Source organism: Sceloporus undulatus, chromosome 6 (assembly GCF_019175285.1).
Source record: "Sceloporus undulatus isolate JIND9_A2432 ecotype Alabama chromosome 6, SceUnd_v1.1, whole genome shotgun sequence".
In the NCBI taxonomy this organism is placed as follows: Eukaryota; Metazoa; Chordata; class Lepidosauria; order Squamata; family Phrynosomatidae; genus Sceloporus; species Sceloporus undulatus.
This window is the reverse complement of record NC_056527.1, coordinates 126758030-126777064: the sequence shown is the minus strand read 5'-3', so window position 1 is coordinate 126777064 and position 19035 is coordinate 126758030. Positions and strand designations below refer to the sequence as shown.

Sequence of the window (19035 nt, the reverse complement as noted above, 5' to 3'; positions counted from 1 at the left end):
TATAATAATAATATTCAATGGATATTCTGCCTATTTCAACATATAATAATAATATTCAATGGATATTCTGCCTATTTCCACATATAATAATAATATTCAATGGATATTCTGCCTATTTCAACATATAATAATAATATTCAATGGATATTCTGCCTATTTCCACATATAATAATAATATTCAATGGCTATATTCTGCATATTTTAACATATAATAATTTCCTCTATGCCTGTAATGATAATGGCTTTTCTGTGCCCATTAGTGGGGATGCATCTATGGCCGACGTCAGTGCCGCCATGGAGACGGAATCGTCCAGCGGAAAGGATGCTATGGTACGTGAAACTCACCTTCTGTTCTGGGACCGTGCTGCTATTTTGAATGCCGCCATGTCCTGTGGATCGAATGGACCGCTTGAACTATTAAGGAATCGAGAGGCTTCCAGAGGTCTGATCTTGTTCTAAGCATCACCTAAATTATACAGTGTTTGCAGTGGCAGCTTTTATCTCAACCAGGTGCTTCTGCTGTATACAGTCAGCCCTTCTTATACACGGATTCTTTATACACAGATCCAAGCATCCACGGCTTGAAAATGTTCTGAAAAAGCCTAAATTTCAAATACCACACCTTGATTTTCCATTTTTTTTTTATAACGGACACCATGTTGCTATGTCATTATATTTAATGGGACTTGAGCATCCATAGGTTTTGTTATCCACGGGGGATCTTGGAACCAAAGCCCAACGTATAACAAGGGTCCACTGTAATTTGCTTCCTGGCGGACAAATGAAACTGTCTGCCAAGGCTTGTTTCTATTTACACTGGAAGTGCTATGTTAACATATGAAACATATCACTGTCTTTTTGTTGCTCTTGGGCTAAAGTTCATATTTGTTTGCTAGGAAACCTTTAATTGTTCTGTATTTATATATATAAAAAACCCTAGACAGAATACTTGATGTTGACAAACTTTGCCCCCAGTCCTTGATACTCTTTCTTGCCATGTGTTCCTCCACACTCTGTTTATTGCCATGTGTTCCTCCACACTCTCATTCTAGTGTTCCTCCACACTCTGTTTATACTCTTCAGTTTTTAACCTGCTTTTTTTGTGGTAACCTCCAGCATACAATAACAAAATAACCAAGATGAATCATATGAGTAATTGGTTATGGTAACAGTAAAAGCATTGGCAGTAGACTAAAATTGCAGGCTGAGTTCCTGCATTGTCAGACAATGATGGCACTCCATCATTGTAGTTACTTCTGCCAATACTGTACCCACCCCATGTGCCTTAGCACTCCAACCAAAGGGCTTCTGAGGCACTGCAATCCAAGCAGTGGGAAATGATGGTTGCATGACTCTCCTTTAATGGGGCACATTAACACAGGCAGCTGGAGGTACTGCTTGTGCTACTGCTATGCTCTCAATGCACCCTGCAACTGACAGAGTGCTGCAGTTGTCATTTCCTAAAAGCCTATTCGTTGGGGCATTGCCTGGGTTAAGAGGCAGATTTGGGAGGTCATCTTCAGTCATCAACAACGGTAAATGAGAATCCCAAAAGTTACAAGTCTACAACCTTGTAAATATTGAACAGGATGCCAGCCATCATATGTTATTTGTGCAAGATTCTATATGTTCTGTGCAGTTGAATCTACACAATATCTTCACCTCCCCATCCCTCTGTATTTCCCCAAGTCATTACATTGAACCTATGTAACATGAAGTAACATTCCCTTTAGGCTAGATGTGTTCTGCCTTTACTTTATGGCCTCCAAACCCCTTCTGCTGGTAATGAAGCTGGATTTAAATGTAATGAAGGGACTGGTTCTTCCTCTGTTCTGATGGTCTCAATAGGGTCTTTTCATAGATGGAGGGAGAGGAGGCTGTCAGCAGTATACATGGATGGACAATGGAGAGGGGCCTGGCTAGTGTTTCTTCTTCTATTGACTTCAACAGTTAAAACTAAATTGGCTGTTGACTGGTGTCACATAAACTAGCACAATAAGATGATAGTTAATGTTGGACTAGAAACAGAGATATCTGAGACAAGAGATTCACTGATTCACACTGGATCAAGCACCAATGTGGAAGAGAACCCTTTGTGCCGTTTCAGGCATCTTGGGTAAATTTATTAGTCCTTTCTTGAACTTAACTATTCTGATGTTGTTACAGGAAGGTGTTGGAGACAGTTCTGAAGTTATGGATAATCAGACGGGCTCAGTAGACGAAGAGAACGGACGGCAGCTGGGGGAGATTGAGCTGCAGTGTGGGATTTGCACCAAGTGGTTCACAGCAGAAACATTTGGCATTGATACCACGTGAGTCATGTCTGCAGTTAGTCTCTTGTTGTTCCTAGCATCTATTTTGGGTAGTTCTTATGGAAGATTTAACAGAGAGTGCTGTTAATTCTGTCAATCTGCATATGAAAAGCCTGGACTCTGTAATTCCAGAAGAGGGCAGTATGGACTTGGTTGACAGTTTGGTTCTAAATATATGTACTTTGAAGTAAGCATGACTGAAACCAGTGGGATTTGTCTTCTGTGAAAATGTAGTCTATGCTAACAATATTGTGAGCAAATAAGAAACATGTTACTAGAAGTCTCTTCAAATCGATCACTTTGAGCATTGGTTGTTTAGCTTTGGATCATAACAACAAAATACGTCTATGCAGGGAAATTTAGTATAAATAAATAAATAAAGTCTGTCATAAAAGTAAAACAAAAAAAGCAGTTGACATATACAGGTATATATTGTTAATTTCCAAATTATCAATTTATTGACATTACTCTTACCGTTTTTAATTGAGTTTTCTAAGTGGCATGTCACATTTTTGACATCTGTGCTCAGAGTCCTAGGCACCAATGTTAAATGGCTAAACTCTAGACTACCTTGAGCCCTAAACACAGTTCTTGTTATGACAGAAGATAACAGTAAATAGGTTATATCCATTCAAAAAAAAATTGTTTGAATTAAGATAATGTGATGGAAAAACATGGCTTCCATCTTGGTTATCCCTACATATGGAGACCAAAATTATTTTGTAGGACTATTGGGTAAATTAGGACTCACATTTTAGGATTTCTTTAAATACCCTGCTGTACATGACCTCGCTTCTCCATCTATTTGTGTTGCGCTGAGCACACAAAGACCTGTGTAAATAATAACAATTCCAGTTATACCAAACACAACTTTATAGAGCTGTGGGCATTAACCCACTTTGTTTGAATACACCCAGCCTTTTCAAACAGACCACTCCAGAGTATTCAGTTTATGAACTGCAGTACTGGGTGTTTACATTTTTTTCCCTGCCTTTCCATGAAAAGTCGGATTTCTGTTTGCTAACTGGTATTTCTATGAAGTGTTGACAGCCTTGGCTTAAGCTGAATAGGCAGATGCTCTTGCTGATTCACACTGGACAATAGACATCAGAAAGATTGGTGTGTCAAGAATGGTTTAGAAATAGAGCTGAAATACAGTGGGTTCTTGGTTCCTGCTGGAGTTTGGTTCTAGGACACCCTGTGGACACCAAAATCTGTAGATGCTCAAGTCACATTAAATACACTAGAATACTGAAACGGTGTCCCTTATATAAAATAAGAAATGCAAGTCAAACAGTAGGTCCAAAACACACTGCAGAAATAATCCAGTTTGAGACCACTTTGCTCATTGCTAGGGAATCCTGGGAATTGTGTTTTATTGTGACACCAGAGCTCTCTGACAGAGAAGGCTAAATATCTCACAAAACTACAGTTCCCAGAGTTCCCTAGCATTGAGCCAGGGCAGTAAAAGCGGTTTCAAACTCAATTATTTCTGCAGTGTGTTTTGGACCTAGTTTCGTATGATGTAAGCAACTAAGCTGAACTATAGGCTTTGCTGCAAGTGTGAAGGCCTCCCAAGTCATAGTGGAATCTGACTTATGTAAAGGATTCTGGACCTGATAAATTGGTTTTGACATGCAACGTTTAAATACAGGGGCATCAGCTCGATTGCATTGTACATCTGTGTTCTAATTACAGAGGAGCTAGAATGGATTCTTTAGTAATATGAAATTAGTAGATATGTTCTTTTTTGTTATCATTGACTGTGTATTAAAGTAATAAAAGGAGTATTCCCTTGTTTTTTAGCTGCTGTCTGCCTTTTATGACCAACTACAGTTTCCATTGCAACATTTGCCACCACAGTGGGAATACATACTTCTTAAGAAAACAAGCAAGTAAGTAGGAGAAAAATAAGCTTTTCTCTTTCTGTGCTTTTAAACCTCTAAACTTAAAGAGAATGTGGACTATTTATGGTAGCTGAAGGATGTCCACAGTTGTATGGTAGCTGAAAGATGTCCACAGTTTGGTGTGCATGACCAAAATAAAGCTGTTTGGGTCATTTTGGAGGCATGCTGTTAAAATGATGCATGCGTCCTAAGAGTCCGGAAGTCGTGCCAAAGCCACGCTCTTGTCCTAAGGACAGGAGCATAGCTTTGGCACAGCTTCTGAACTCTTAAAATGCATGTGTCATTTAAACAGCATGCCTCCAAAATCACCTGAAGCAGCTTTATTTTGGCCTGTCTGTTCGGGCCCAATGTTGCAAGAAAGGTATGCTTGGCAGAATCCTGGACTGCAATTCTCATTCAAATCACTAAAATGGCTTTGTACTCTGGGGCAGTAAATCTCAAGTAGCAATATATGAACAGTTTATTTATTTAATTCATCTATCCAAAATAAAACATTTTTCCCCAGCAAAAGTACTGGTACTTAAACATTTTCTGGCTTTTTTGTGGTTTTTTTCTGCCTTCACATCATTTATTTTGAAGAAGCTGGATTAATTTTTGTTAATTCGTTTTTGTTAATTCATTTCCGATTTTCTTTCCTTAAAGATCTGAAAGAAATGTGTCTGAGCGCTCTGGCAAATCTAACTTGGCAATCAAGATCTCAAGACGAACACCCCAAAACAATGTTCTCAAAAGATAAGGTATGGAATGTTCAACATGGTTGGAGTCACATTGAAAAAAGGGGGAATTGGGATTAAAGCTGGTTCCTGACATACTAGTTCTAATATACATATCCTCAGTGAAGCTGAACCTGTTTCAAAGACATGGTGGTAGGCGATAAAGATTCTTGAACAAGACCCCCTGTAGAATGTGGCTCTAGAACAGTATGTGAAGGCTGAATGTGGGATAAGCCCAGTGCATAGGAAGGTGGGTCACCATTTTCTTTGCCTTTACATTTAGCCAGAAAGTATCTGCCTTAAGATGGTGAAAATAAGCTTTCTGCATTTCAGCCTACTCTTACTGTAATGACAACCTTGTGTTGTGCTGCAGCGATTCATACCACTCTGTCACTTTCATACTGAGAGTCTGTCAGATCATGTGATCTTATATGCTTACTATCTTTTGCAAATGTACTCCATACTTAAAACCAATATAATGGAGAAATGATACTAAAACCATTCTTCTACATAGTTTTCTGTCTGCAGGTGTTTTTTTACATGCAGACAAGCCTTTAATCTTTGGTATGAAGTGGTACGCCCAACACAGGTGTTCCAGCTCAGTAAAATCTAGTTCTTAAGCACAGGACTTATTCTGAAGTGGTTTCCTTCTTTTAGGTGGTCAATTTTTGACCAAAATGCCTGGACGTATCTATGAGTATATTCAGTAATTACCTTTCATTTCCAACAGGATATTATACCCTTTATCGATAAATATTGGGAATATATGACAACAAGGCAAAGACCAGGAAAAATGACTTGGCCAAATAATATTGTAAAGACTATGGTAAGTTGTGAAGTGGGAAAGAATGAGATAGCCACTTTAAATTAAAATGTAGAACAGAGACAACATTGGTTTGGAAAATGTCCTATTTAAATTACTAAATATTTTATGACATTAACTTGGCTATTTGGTGTCTCTATCGGAAGTTATGATTGCTTTAGTAATCATGACGCAAACACACACATACCCAATAATAAGAAAAACCCAAAGCACAGTCATACTTTTCAGTAACTTTGGATACACTGTGAGTTTCTTTTATTGTTTGAATGCTTTACTCTAGTGCAAGGAAAGAGATGTGTTCTTGGTAAAAGAGCATCCGGACCCAGGAAGCAAAGATCCAGAGGACGATTACCCTAAATTTGGACTCTTAGACCAGGTATGTTATATTGGCATAGTACATGTACTATGTAAGATTAGAACATCTCAAGATTTCAGTCTTTCAGAAATGAAACTAAAGAGAAAAATGGAAAGGGGAGAGACAAGTAAGCACTGGGACTGCTACATTTGTTGATGGATGGGTTTCAACTGCCCTTTGTCACAAGTTTCTTCCTGGGAGTCAGAGGGGTTCAGCTTCCCAGAAATCCTCTTGGTGAGTCCTAATTAAAGTAGAGCCACACAGTTAATTGTTGAACAGTGAATCAAGACATAGGTAAATCTGATTCGATAGCTTAGAGGAGAAAAGGGAAGCATCAGCCTCTATCGTCGTGGTTATTGCTGCAATTTTTTCTTTATTTTACCTGGTCAAAGACTGTAATCCTGGACATACTTGTCTGGAATAAGCCCCATTGGATGTAGTGAGACTTGTAAACTTGGGATTGTGTTCTGAGAGACCTGCTGGGCCTTGAAAGCTTTCAAAACTTGAGGGATGTAGATGCAGACAGGCTAAAGAGGAAATATAACCTTTTAAAAAGGGTATATATACATTACTGTTTTTCATTTCTTTCTTTTTTGAAGGATCTAGGTAATATTGGCCCTGCATATGATAACCAGAAACAGAGCAGCACAATATCTACTAGTGGAAGTCTAAATGGCAAGTTTGTTTCCATTATTTTTCTAAATGAGAATCTATTTTCTAATTTCAAACACTACTGCTGAACACATAGTTCCTGCATAGCTCAGTAGAAATGACATTTAGAATTCAATCCTATGCATGTTTACTACATGGTTACACTGTGTACAGTGTAGGTCATAGTACCAGGTAAGTGTCCATATATTTCAGTTGTTCTTACTCATAAGGTAGCTGAGAATTGTCGAAACTAAAAATATAAGCTTCATTTTCTTTTTAATCATTGGGTCTATATTAAAAAGAGCACAACCTTAAAATCATATTGGACTTTAGGAATCACTTTTATTAATGGCTAGCAAATTTGCTTCCCAGATATACTGGTCTTAACAATGGATAAAAAGAAACTCCACCTGAACTGTGTGTCTTGTACAAATTAATGTCAAACATATAGACAAAATTATCATCACAAATATTCTTGCTAGTATATAATCTCTCTCTCTGGCTTTGCTTTGCGAACGAAGATTCAGGGGTATATAACAACAACAACAACAATATATATATATATATATATATATATCTATATATATATATAAATAATGATGCACACCTGCTATGTATGAGTAAATCTATGATCATAACTGAAGTACAAATTAATGCTAGAGTCCAGTATGTACCAAAAAAACCTTGTACTTATCAGTACTCAAATTATATCTCTATTTGCTAAAAAAAATTAAAGTACACAACTAGTTTCATCCCTTCTCCATCTCTTTTCCATTCCTCAATCTTTGAGTTTTTGCATTTTCCAAGCTTTATTTGGAAGTGTGCGTGTGTGTATAGGTTTGGTGAGTATATCTCCAGTTTCAACTACCAGATCTTGGAAGCAAGGGGGCAAAGCTTTGTGTGCCAGCTTGACTTGACCTTTAAACTGCATGGGGTGAATGGGAACTATGTGTGTAGGAAATATTTACGTATCTGTAAAAAGTACAGAGGCTATCATGACGTAGCGTGAGGCCAGTGTAATGCCCCACTGCGATGATGGCCTGTAGAGTGATATTTACAATGTATTTTGGCTTGGAAGCATAGAGAATTAGTCAAATATCCCTGAGCTTAGTAGATATAGTGCAACTTGCTGGCTGGGGTGGGGTGGGGCTTTATGCCCTAGGACAGTGGGACAAACCTATGGCACTCCATTGCTCACAGTCCTGTATCACTGGCCAGAACTGTTGGACATTGTAATTCAAAACATCTGGAAGTACCATTCCTGTCCTAGAACCTTAAGTTGGAAAATTATCTCAGTAGCTCACTAACCCAGTCACCCCAGATGTTTCAATAGATGAAATTCATTATTGTGCCTCTGCTTTGCTACATCAAATTGTGCTTCCAGGAACAATCCAGGTCAGAATAAACTAGTAAAAGCAGAATTGTGTGTTTTTAAAAACTGAATACATCTTTGTTCCCATTGATTTCAGTACAGCTTATGCAAGAGAACATCCTAGGAGATTTCTGTGTCATGTATACTTACCCTAGATCTAATGAAGATCTTGACTGGGAACTTCGGTATAAATTGGTTCTGCTTTTGTCGTATTTAACTCCTTACCTATGTGGACAGCTTGCTCTGTCTCTCCCTTATCACGTCACTTTTTCTGCTTGTGATGGATGAGACAAAATGTGTTCTTCAGCAAGCACCATGAACGCTAAGTAGACTAGCACAGGAGAAATTCATCCCCTTTCTCCCTCATCTGCCAAGCCATGTCTTAGCTATAATTCTTTTTTCACACAACCAGCATGGGAACTAGGTACATCAGGAACATCCTGTCTTGACTGCCCTAGTTTGCAAAAGTCTTCCTATTTTTCCCTACCTTCCCCCCTTTCCCTTTCCCTTTATTTTCTTTTTTGTCCTGGCCTGCTAAGAAGTTAATAGGGGGAAAATCATAGTAATACATTTCAGATTTTACTTACAAAGATAGTACAGGTGTCCATTTCATGCCTTGGTATTTTGATTTTCTCTCACTATAACCTGACAACTACATGGTGCAACTTCTGTTCTTGCAGGTGGAGCCTCTTTGGGAGGTGAATATTTACTTTTCAGCTTCTTAAAACCTAAGTATTGTTGTTTGAAAAGCCCTTTACTTTTGCTTTTGTTTTGTTTTGCCAATTGTCTTAGAAGCTAAAAGTGATTAATCCAAAGCACATCACCTAAATTTGTGCTAAAATTAAACATTAATTTTGCATTAGTGTGAAACGTCTGCCAGCTTTTCAAAATCATATTCTGCCTTTCATTGTTCACTTCAAAGCCTTTGTTTTCACAGTTTAATTTATTCTACTGATATGGCTTCTGTTGGGAGGTCTTGAGGTAAATCTCTGGTTCTTCAGCCTCAATTCCTTACCTGTAAAATGGGAATGATAACCTTTCACATAGGGTTGTTGCAGGGTAAGGAAATGATGTTTCTCACCCTAAGTCAGTGATTAAGTTATAAATATAAGGAAATGAGGAATGCATGGAAAACTACTATTTAAACAATGGTTTTGAATGAACCACCTTTTTGCTTTTCTTATTAAAACTGAAGCAAAGTTTATACTAGCAATGACGTCTGGATTGAGACAATCAATTTTTACAACTCTCATTTGGTGTGCCTTTCCATAATCACTGTGTGGATAGACTTAACATAAGATAAATATTCTATCTAAGATAGCTGGTTTTTGGATCTTAGACACAAAGTTGAAATCTTTCCTCAAATGTGAAGCTTATCAGATGGTAAGCCACTGCCTCTCAGAGAAACGTACTTCCCTAAGTCATTTTGAGGCTGAATTTAATCCTCTCAATATTCTGCTCTTTGCTTCTTGAAGGAAGGTTGGAGTGCCAATCGGGAGATAAACCAAAGCCCACTTGCAAAGTCTGCCTGAAAACAAAACCAAGCTGTTCCAATGCTATTCAAAAGCGTATCCGTCTTGTGCTAGAAGAATCCCATCGTGTTGTTAGAGAATGAGTTGCCTGGATTTAAATCAAAATGGGACACTCTACAATTATGAATGAGGGAGCCACCGTTTTAATTTCAAACCCAAATGTAATAGGTTAGAACCAATACTGTAGTTCAAATTGATACATGGTTGTGCAGAATATGATCCTCCCCTCAGAGGCCCATTTCCTTACACTGCTAGTGGGATATTGATTACAAAGCTTGCTACTCTTGCAGTTGTGGCACACTGTGATGCTGTTGGAAGGTGGTTGTCTGCAGTGGGCAAATCCAGGTTATTCAGAAGCAAGAAACCTCAGTGTGGGAGAGAGCCTACCCTTGTGGGTCATAACTTAGACCGCTTTAAATTTTCATCACCTAGAGTGAATTTGGAATCATCATCTACACAAACATAAAACTAGAGCATGGAAATGTTATTTTTTTGGAGAAGACCTACCATTCCCAGGCTGGAGGATTCTGCAAGTTATCCTTCCAGATGTAACTTTTCTGAGCTCTGTATGAATATCCAACACTTTTTCAGCACTTCAGTAACCATTGTTATAAATATGAAAGTATTATTAAAGACTCATGTGGCAGGACAAAATTTTCTCTCTCCAGTGACATAAAATTCACAACTGGGACTTTTCTGAACCGTTTCGGTCACCACAGTCTCATATACATGTATATTTTGGGTTCTTATTTGAAATTGACATATACAGGTGTGATAGCACATGAAGAAAAGTGGACAGCCCTATTACATGTATAGATTTAGCTAAACTACACTAACAGATAGATGTTCAAACTTAATGATTCTTAGTATGATTCTTTGGGTTAATACTTGTTCAAAGAGTTGTTAGCATCTTTATGTCCCATATACAGCTGTTTGGAATCTATCCCAGGGCTAACTGGTCTCTTTGTCCAGTTTCCAGCCAGCAAGGCAGATGCTTTTCCTTTCCTGGCATGCACATGTGTGGATACATATGTACTAGGCAGATGAATGAAGAAAGATGAGATGGGATAAAAGAGATTCTGATGGACAGGAACATTAAGCTGTTGATATCCCCAGCATAAAGCATTTGCCAACACTGCAGAGAAGCACCTTGCGCTTTGGTTTCCCTATTTTGTCGTCTTTGAGTGATGGATGCTTATGTGTGCAGCAGAGGCAATGTGTCCAAGTATACCTTAACATTTCTATGGAGTGCTCAAATTAAAGGGGGACCAGAAGGAACTGTGCCCCCCCCCCATTTTGTGATGGCCCTCTTAGTGTTTTTTGAAGGCTGTGGGTTGGAGGCACAATTTATCTAACATTGTTAGGTGGAGAATTGCCCAGCTTTTCTCCCCTAATTCGAGCACTGGTTTTGTGTGATGTTGAAATGAATGAAAATCTGTAGCTGATTGATTCTTTCCCTCATCCCTATTGTATCAAATCCTGGGTTTGTGTTCATGTGCTTTGAATCTCCATGAAAGAGATGACAAATACTACTTTCAAACTGAGACATGGTTAGTGCCATTTCCCCCTCAAAATACTACTTTGATACTCAAGTTAATGTGGGCAATGTGCAAAGTGTGAACCATAGAATTCTGCTTTCCACCTCAAACATGTCTGGTTTTGTGGATATTCAAACACATCTGGGAACTTGATCTGACTCTTCCTCAAAAATGAAATCTTCAAATGACACAGATTTGTGGTGTTTCCTTCCCCAAGGGGGTATCATAGCAGGAAGTAGTGGGAAAGGAAGAGGAGCAAAACGCAAGCAACAGGATGGAAGTACTACAGGAACAGCCAAGAAAACCAGGAGGTAATCAGAACGGAGATGGAGATGCCTACACTAATTGATTGCTGTTGTTTTTAATTATTAATCACTGTTATTCTGACAAGGCACATATGTTTGTTCACAGTTCAAAGGAATGACTTGTTGTATGCCCTCAAGTAGTTTCTAACTTATGGCGGTCCTAGGCTAACCCTATCAAAGGGTTTTCCTTGGCAAGATTTGTTCAGTGGTGGTTTGCCTTTGCTTTCCTTTGAGGCTGAGAGAGTGTGACTTGCCCAAGGTCATACAATGGATTTGGCTGAGCAGGGGTTTGAACCCTGGTCTCTAGAGTCATAGTCCAGCTCTCAAACCACTAAGTGATGCCTTCTTCACATACATTATCCAATAAACACAGCCTTATATATAGTTGCTTATTAGGTCATTTGAAACATTGAAGATCATTTCTTGTTTTCAGGGTCAACATAGAGACATATTTGGGGATGAGTGGCTTTTTGGGAGACTGAAACTCTTTTCCTTTGAAGACTTATCCAGCTGCAGCTGTATGTCAACCCAATGTTTGAGACTATATGCCTTAAATCGAGTAACTGATGTGATGTGATTCATTGTCTAAAATTTAAATCACAAGTTAAAAACCTGATTTACTGGGGCAGGGGCAGAATACAAAAATAGTAGGGCTTGTGAATTGGAAAGGCTCTTGCCTGCAAGCAGTATGTACCGGCTCCATCATTTCTCTCTCATATCTGGTGGGAAATAGGTTTTAAAGTTGCCTCTCTTTTTTGGTCTGTATTAAATGCTAGTTTTCAAACCCAGAAATGGTTCCCTTCCTTCAGAAGCTTTAAAACTCCTTCACTGAGCTTGTTTCTCAATAAGTTGATTTTCCTTAAATGTTATCTATTGGATAATTAAAAGTCAAACATGTAACCGCTTAATCCTGTGCAATGTAGGCGTATAGTGTATATATTTGCTTCAGTGTAACTCTCTGTGTTCCGTGGGGCTCAATGCAAGGTAAGTGTAGATAGAAGTACAGCCTAAGTAAGCTGAAAGGCATTGTTTTAAGAGCCCTTCTATCATCATTTTTGATTATATAACTGGCAGCCAGCAGTGACCTGCCCCAATTCTGGCCTTGTGGTGAGAATAAACACAATAACTGCAAAGTACTGTGTGCATCAAAAGTGCTGTGTAAATACTTTTTAAAAAATAGATGATATCAGGAGCTTTCTTTCATTTCTTAGGTGATCTCTGACATCATCATCCAGCTTCATGTCCTCAAATTGTATTGGATTGCAATTGTTATCATCGCTGGTTAATAGTCATGCTGGCTGCAAACAATGGTAATTGCAGTCCAAGACATCTGAAGAATACCAGACTGAGCAAGACTGGAATACTTTTGTCCTGGATGCTCTGTTTCATTGCTGTCTTTTCTGTAGGATGTAATGTTTTCTTTGATGCTTCTTGTGACCATCCCACAATGTTGATCATGTTCCTAAGCTGGAATGCTTTAGGGCAGTGGTTCTCAACCTTTCTAATGCCACGACCTTTTAATACAGTTCCTCATGTTGTGGTGACCCCCTGGATAGAGAAGCGGTGTCTCAGTTCCTAAGACCATCAGAAATATGTGTTTTACGATGGTCTTGGGCAACCCCTGTGAAAGGGTCGTTTGACCCCCAAAGAGGTTGCGACCCACAGGTTGAGAACCACTGCTTTAGGAACCTTTTCTTTTGTGGTACAAAAAAGAGTTAACCAATATGGGGTGATTTTTTTTAAAAAATGTATCCTATATTACATATTATGTAAGTACAACAAAATGTGAAGAGTTTAGTAATCAGATATTGCTCAACACAAAAATAATTAACAATTTCAACAAAGAAAACTACCAACAAACCATTCAGTTATATCATTGTGACAGTGCTCTCAAAGTAAACAGTTTAATAAGAGTGTCTCCACAAGTTAATGAGAAGGTAAGGAGGACCATATGGGGAAGCCTCTATATGGGTAAAAACCATGACATTATACCAGATTTGCACAAATTAATCTTATTTTTTGAACGCTTTAGCTCATCTTAAATTATGGGTCACTTTTTCAGGTAAAGCAGTGTTCCAACTGCAGAAGGATAACTCATTCAGTTTTTCCCAATATCATGTGCAATGCTAAGCAACTAAATAGCCTCAGTCCCATCCATTTCATTGCCCCAGTAGCACTTCTGCTTCCACACACCTGTTACGTCTTTTTTTCCAGTGATCCTTTGTTCTCCGCTCAGCGTCTTCCACCTCACGGCTACCCCTTGGAACACCCTTTTAACAAAGATGGCTACCGCTACATTTTGGCGGAGCCTGACCCTCATGCGCCTGACCCAGAGAAGCTGGAGCTAGACTGCTGGGCAGGCAAGCCCATCCCTGGAGATCTCTACCGAGCCTGCCTGTATGAACGGGTCCTATTAGCTCTTCATGACCGAGGTATGGAGCTAAAGACATTTTATGCTTGCATTCAAAGCTGCATAATATTGTGCAAAACCACCCCAGGTTGGGATTTCATAACAGTGAAAGTTTGACTGCAGGCTTTCTACAGCTGGAAAATGGGTGCTTTGAATGGAATCCTCAGTTTGTGAGGCTATATTTTTATGTGCTTCTGTGTACTAATGTTATTAATACAAGCATAAAATCATAAAGTTGAAAGGGTCCCCCTAGGCCATTGAGTCCAACACACTGCGCATTGCAGGAAATCCAGTTAACGCATCCACACCAGGTAGCTCTCCAGGCTCTTTCTGAAGATGTCCAGAAGAGGAGACCCTACTACCTGTAGAGCTAATTGGTTCCATTGTCCATGGGAGTATATGGCAGAAGAGTATACTTCTGCTTCCCCTCTTTATGATTTGAGAATGTAAATGCATGAGAATTTACTAATAACTCTTTTCCCTCCAACTGCAGCACCTCAGCTGAAGATCTCAGATGACAGGCTGACCGTCATAGGGGAAAAAGGCTATTCCATGGTGCGAGCCTCCCACGGAGTGCGGAAGGGAGCCTGGTACTATGAAATTTCGGTGGACGAGATGCCTCCTGAAACGGCTGCCAGACTTGGTTGGTCACAGCCACTGGGTAAGCCTGGGAGCACTTCTTTCACTTATTTGCATTCATATCTTGCCTTTCTTCCATCATGGGCCTTGAGTTGCTGCACAGTGCTCTGAAACAGCCTGCTTTTTAGTCACCTGCCAATCTCTGTTTTCTATAGGGAACCTTCAGGCTCCTCTGGGCTATGACAAATTCAGTTACTCCTGGCGTAGCAAGAAAGGCACAAAGTTCCACCAGTCCATTGGTAAACATTATTCATCAGGCTATGGCCAAGGAGATGTGCTTGGTTTTTATATCAGCCTTCCCGACGAAACTGAAACTGCCAAATCACTGCCAGATACTTACAAAGATAAGGTATGGTGACCATCTTCTATATACTGTATGTCTTCTTGTTCAGTATTTTAGAAAGAGTGGGAAGAGGATGAACTAGGCTGAGATCTTAGATACAACTATAGTTACTACTGAAGGGTGGCATATAATAAACTTCAGATAGAATCATTACAAATTACCACAAAAGGTAGGAACTTCCTTTGAAAACCGAGATTCTCAGTGAATAGGATTCTATACCAAAATGAGGGTTCTGTCATGTTTGCTGGTTTGCATTTGTGTATTTTTGCTTTTTTAGCCCACTCTTCTAAGCTGCTTGCAGTTGCAGGGGTTAACATGGTTTTCCACTGTCGCATATCCTCGCAACACCCCTTTGTGGTAGATTGGCAGAGAGGTAGATGGATGACCTAATGATTATCATCATTCCTGAACAAGATTCAGAATTTTGATCTCTTCTGTCACAGTCCTACATTCTAATAAGAAAAGGCTGTTGTCTTCCTGTCCTACTTGTGGGCTTTGAAGAGACCTCTTGTCTCTGGTTAGCAGCTGTGCAAAACAGTGCTGAACTAGATAGGCATGTGGTCTGATCCAGAGGGCTCTTATGATTCCAGTAACTTTAATGAATGCATATCCCATATTTTAGGATACAAATCTTTGTATCTTACAATATTCATAGTTACGAGACATATATTGTGATGACCTTGCTACCTTGCCTGAGCTCTCACTTTTCCATTGTGATTTCCAGCTGTGAGCACACACATTGGGCTGCAAGAGTGACATAAATAGAAAAGCAGAGCTCCAGAGTAAAGTGTTTGAAGAATTTTACACAGGATTTAACTCAGTGGCATTTGTATTTCTCAATAACCAATGTTTGTATTTGTTGCAAGTCCTGTCTTGCTATTTCAGTCACACTGTTGAGCCACTGTTTTCCCTTCTTAGGCTTTGATCAAGTTCAAAAGCTACTTGTACTTTGAAGAGAAGGACTTTGTGGATAAAGCAGAGAAAAGTTTAAAGCAAACTCCTGGAAGCCAAGTAAGTTGCATCACTAGTATCTCAGGAAAATGTACCTTGGCTGTAATGCACCAACCTGGGAGCTCTGTGTTCTCCTCTGTGTTGTAGCATTTTCATGGCCATACAACAAATATTCCATTTCTAAACACCATTTGTTTTGCCTGGTGTTTGAAATGTTTTCATCTTGAATCTTCTCCCAGATTTCTTCCAGAGATCTCAGTGTGGTGTACATGGCTCTTGGCTTATTGAGTTTTCCTAACATCTGTAAATAAGAACAGCTATTCTCCTTTTAGAGATTTTGTATTCAGCATGAATACTGGAAGGATGTATTCCCCAATCCTGTTTGGGCAATTAAGGCCTTCAGGACAACACTGGAAACATGTTCCCATGGTGCGTTCAGTTGATGCTTTGCAGTCATAAAGGGCTGGCATTTTTCATCTTCTATTTTCATTGAATGCAGCCTTCAAGATTCTTCTAGGTTGATGAGCTAAGCATCCTGACAGTAGCTAGTCAGCTGCAGATTTAGATTTGAAGGTTGAACTTTGAGAGTCAACAAGTTTGTAAGATACATATTTTTGGCTGAAACAAATTCTTATGTATTCCCTGCTCTCTTTGACCTATAATGAAATGGTTTTGAAAGAAATTGTTTTGCATTTGCAGAATGCAATAATTGGATTTTGTGCTTCATTTTTCTTTTAAGTTCTATATACTAGCCATTATTCTCATCCCAAAGAGACACAGTTTGTACTCCTGAAGAGCCAGTGGTCTCCTTCTAAGACATAACAAATGGAGGGAAGGAGGCTAAAGGGGAAGTGTTCAAAGATTATAGTAATCCTGTACACTGTGTAATAACGACTGGCTGTCTCTTTCAGATAATCTTCTACAAAAATGGTGCCAGTCAAGGAGTTGCATACAAAGATATTTTTGAAGGTGTTTATTTCCCCGCTGTCTCTCTGTATAAAGGGTGCACGGTATGTACAGATCAGTAAACTCATCTGAATTCACCTCTCACTTATAATGGTTGGGCCTGAAGCAAAGAGCATTAGCCTAATCCTCGGGTGAGGTCCATATCAGCTCAGAAGTAGGGTGCACACCAGTGAATAAGCACATTCACCTTTTTCACAACTGCCAGATATATCTATTATGGTATGTGTTTTTACCCAATATTTTAGTAACTAATACAAAATGTGTGTAATAAAACCTAGTAATCAACTGTTGTCCTAGTAGTCATAGGTGATCAGTGATTCTGTGCAGGCAAGTGAAAGACTGGTGATGGAGAAGGGATGGATATAAATCAATGCTCCTCTGCCAGTCTACTTGGATTCCATGCTGTGTGAAGAGAATTAAAGCCATTTCCTTCAAATCTAGTACAGAAATGCAGTGAGCTGGTGGATGGAGATTGCATTGTTTGGTTCCTTCTCTGCCAGCTATCTTGATAGAAGATAATATTAAACTACACTTTTTAGAGGCTAGAGACATCTATTTTCATGTTGCCTGCTCATCATGCTGCAAGACTCTTTAGTAAGCTATTTTAAAAAATAGCAGACCTGTTTCTAAAACTTTTGTAATGCTTGTTGAGTATGCTTGCCACTTATACATGTAATTCATAATAATTTTTGATAGTGCTAAGCAGTGCAACAATATAGATCTTTTCCCTTTCATAGGTCTCTATAAATTTTGGCCCCTACTTCAAATACCCTCCAAAAGATATCAGTTACCGCCCGGTAAGTAAGATGCCAGAAAAAAATTAACATGTGACCTTCGTAGAAAGTAAACTGGGCTTTATTTTACCTCCCAAAGGTTGGAAGATACATGAATAAAACCAGAAATCCAGAAATAGGCTTCCATTTGGAGGGAGTGGGATTGATCCTTAGCATGTACTGGGAGAACGAAATTTGCCCTACAGTAGATCAGGTGGGAGTTGAAAGGGGAACGAAATAATAGCACCACTGTGACTATTCCTAGACCATATCTAGTTGTTTTGTATTAATAATGATAGTTAGAAAACAGATTTTCATTATTTGAAACAAGAGATTAGTTCTCTAGATATGTTACATTTGCCAAATTCCATGGCCCATAGCTGAACCAGCCATCCAGATTTCTTACACATTCATATGTACTGTTTTGGAGGCTGTGTTACAACCAAGCAGTCCTTCTGGTGGCCAAGGCTAGAAATTTGTTGATGTGCAAGCAAAGGATTACTTGATTAGTGCACATTTTTAGCATTCTGTATTTCCAAATACAGTTGGCCCTCTGTATCCTCAGTTTTTTTATCCACGGATTCAACCATCCATGACTTGAAAATACTCCCAAAATATATAGGTGCCAATAAACAAATGTTGATTTTTGCCATTTTATATAAGGGACACTATTTTACTATGTCATTGTAGATAATGAGCTTTGAGCATCCATGGATTTTGGTATTCACAGGGAGTCCTGCAACCAAACATTAGCAGATACCAAAGGCTCACTGTTTTACAAAGTATGAAGACGTAAACTCTGTACAACCCCCCCTTTGAAGGTTGGCATGGGTCAGATTTTTGCACATCTCATAAGCATTGGGAGAAATACCTGGTCATTTTGTGTTACCTTTGCGTTCCAGTGATTCACAGAGTTTGGTCTTGCAGGTGTTTTTCACTTCAGCTTCCAGAATTTCTGACTGTTGGCCATGCTGGCCGGGGCTTCTGGAAGTTGAAGTCCAAAACAATTAGGACCAAAGTCCTGGAACCATTATGTTAAATCAAGGTAGCTAACCTTTTTTTTTGGTCTTTTCTTCTTTTCTTTCCCCAACTAGATCAGTGACATGGGCTGGGTTGCTGTGGTAGAGCACACTCTGGCAGATGTCCTTTATCATGTAGAAACAGAAGTTGATGGGCGGCGTAGCCCACCTTGGGAGCCTTGAGAGACATTGTGTATATTTTTATTTTTTACAAAACTGAACATTATCACTGGATGTAAAGTGGAAAAAGAATAAAACACTCTTTTTAACAATTTCTGGACTTTGTCAAATCCTTAAATTCATCAAAAAATTATTTTTTATGGCAATATATGGCCAGGGCTACTGGTTTGTTTATTCACAGGAATCATTTTGGGGAAAGTGGAAGTACAGAAGTACACTTCTTCCAAAATGCTCCTTTGCATAAAG

At 39.0% G+C, this 19035-nt stretch overlaps 1 protein-coding gene across 2 annotated transcripts in view; it reads left to right on the top strand.

The window, feature by feature from the left end:
- The window catches only part of ASH2L (ASH2 like, histone lysine methyltransferase complex subunit), a 19432-nt gene extending 549 nt beyond the window's left edge, over positions 1 to 18883 (top strand). The window contains exons 2-17 of one of the 2 annotated variants that reach the window (XM_042475759.1): positions 261 to 330; positions 2167 to 2312; positions 4119 to 4207; positions 4862 to 4956; positions 5663 to 5758; positions 6036 to 6131; positions 6710 to 6785; positions 8814 to 8831; positions 11421 to 11514; positions 13723 to 13940; positions 14412 to 14579; positions 14713 to 14906; positions 15819 to 15911; positions 16763 to 16861; positions 17555 to 17614; positions 18685 to 18883. In XM_042475759.1, the coding sequence (XP_042331693.1) occupies positions 261 to 330; positions 2167 to 2312; positions 4119 to 4207; positions 4862 to 4956; positions 5663 to 5758; positions 6036 to 6131; positions 6710 to 6785; positions 8814 to 8831; positions 11421 to 11514; positions 13723 to 13940; positions 14412 to 14579; positions 14713 to 14906; positions 15819 to 15911; positions 16763 to 16861; positions 17555 to 17614; positions 18685 to 18792 (1720 nt within the window). In that variant the 3' untranslated portion in view covers positions 18793 to 18883. The remainder of the gene's footprint in view (positions 1 to 260; positions 331 to 2166; positions 2313 to 4118; positions 4208 to 4861; positions 4957 to 5662; positions 5759 to 6035; positions 6132 to 6709; positions 6786 to 8813; positions 8832 to 11420; positions 11515 to 13722; positions 13941 to 14411; positions 14580 to 14712; positions 14907 to 15818; positions 15912 to 16762; positions 16862 to 17554; positions 17615 to 18684) is intronic. The other variant, XM_042475761.1, reaches the window with a different exon arrangement.
- Positions 18884 to 19035: the final 152 nt, after the last annotated feature.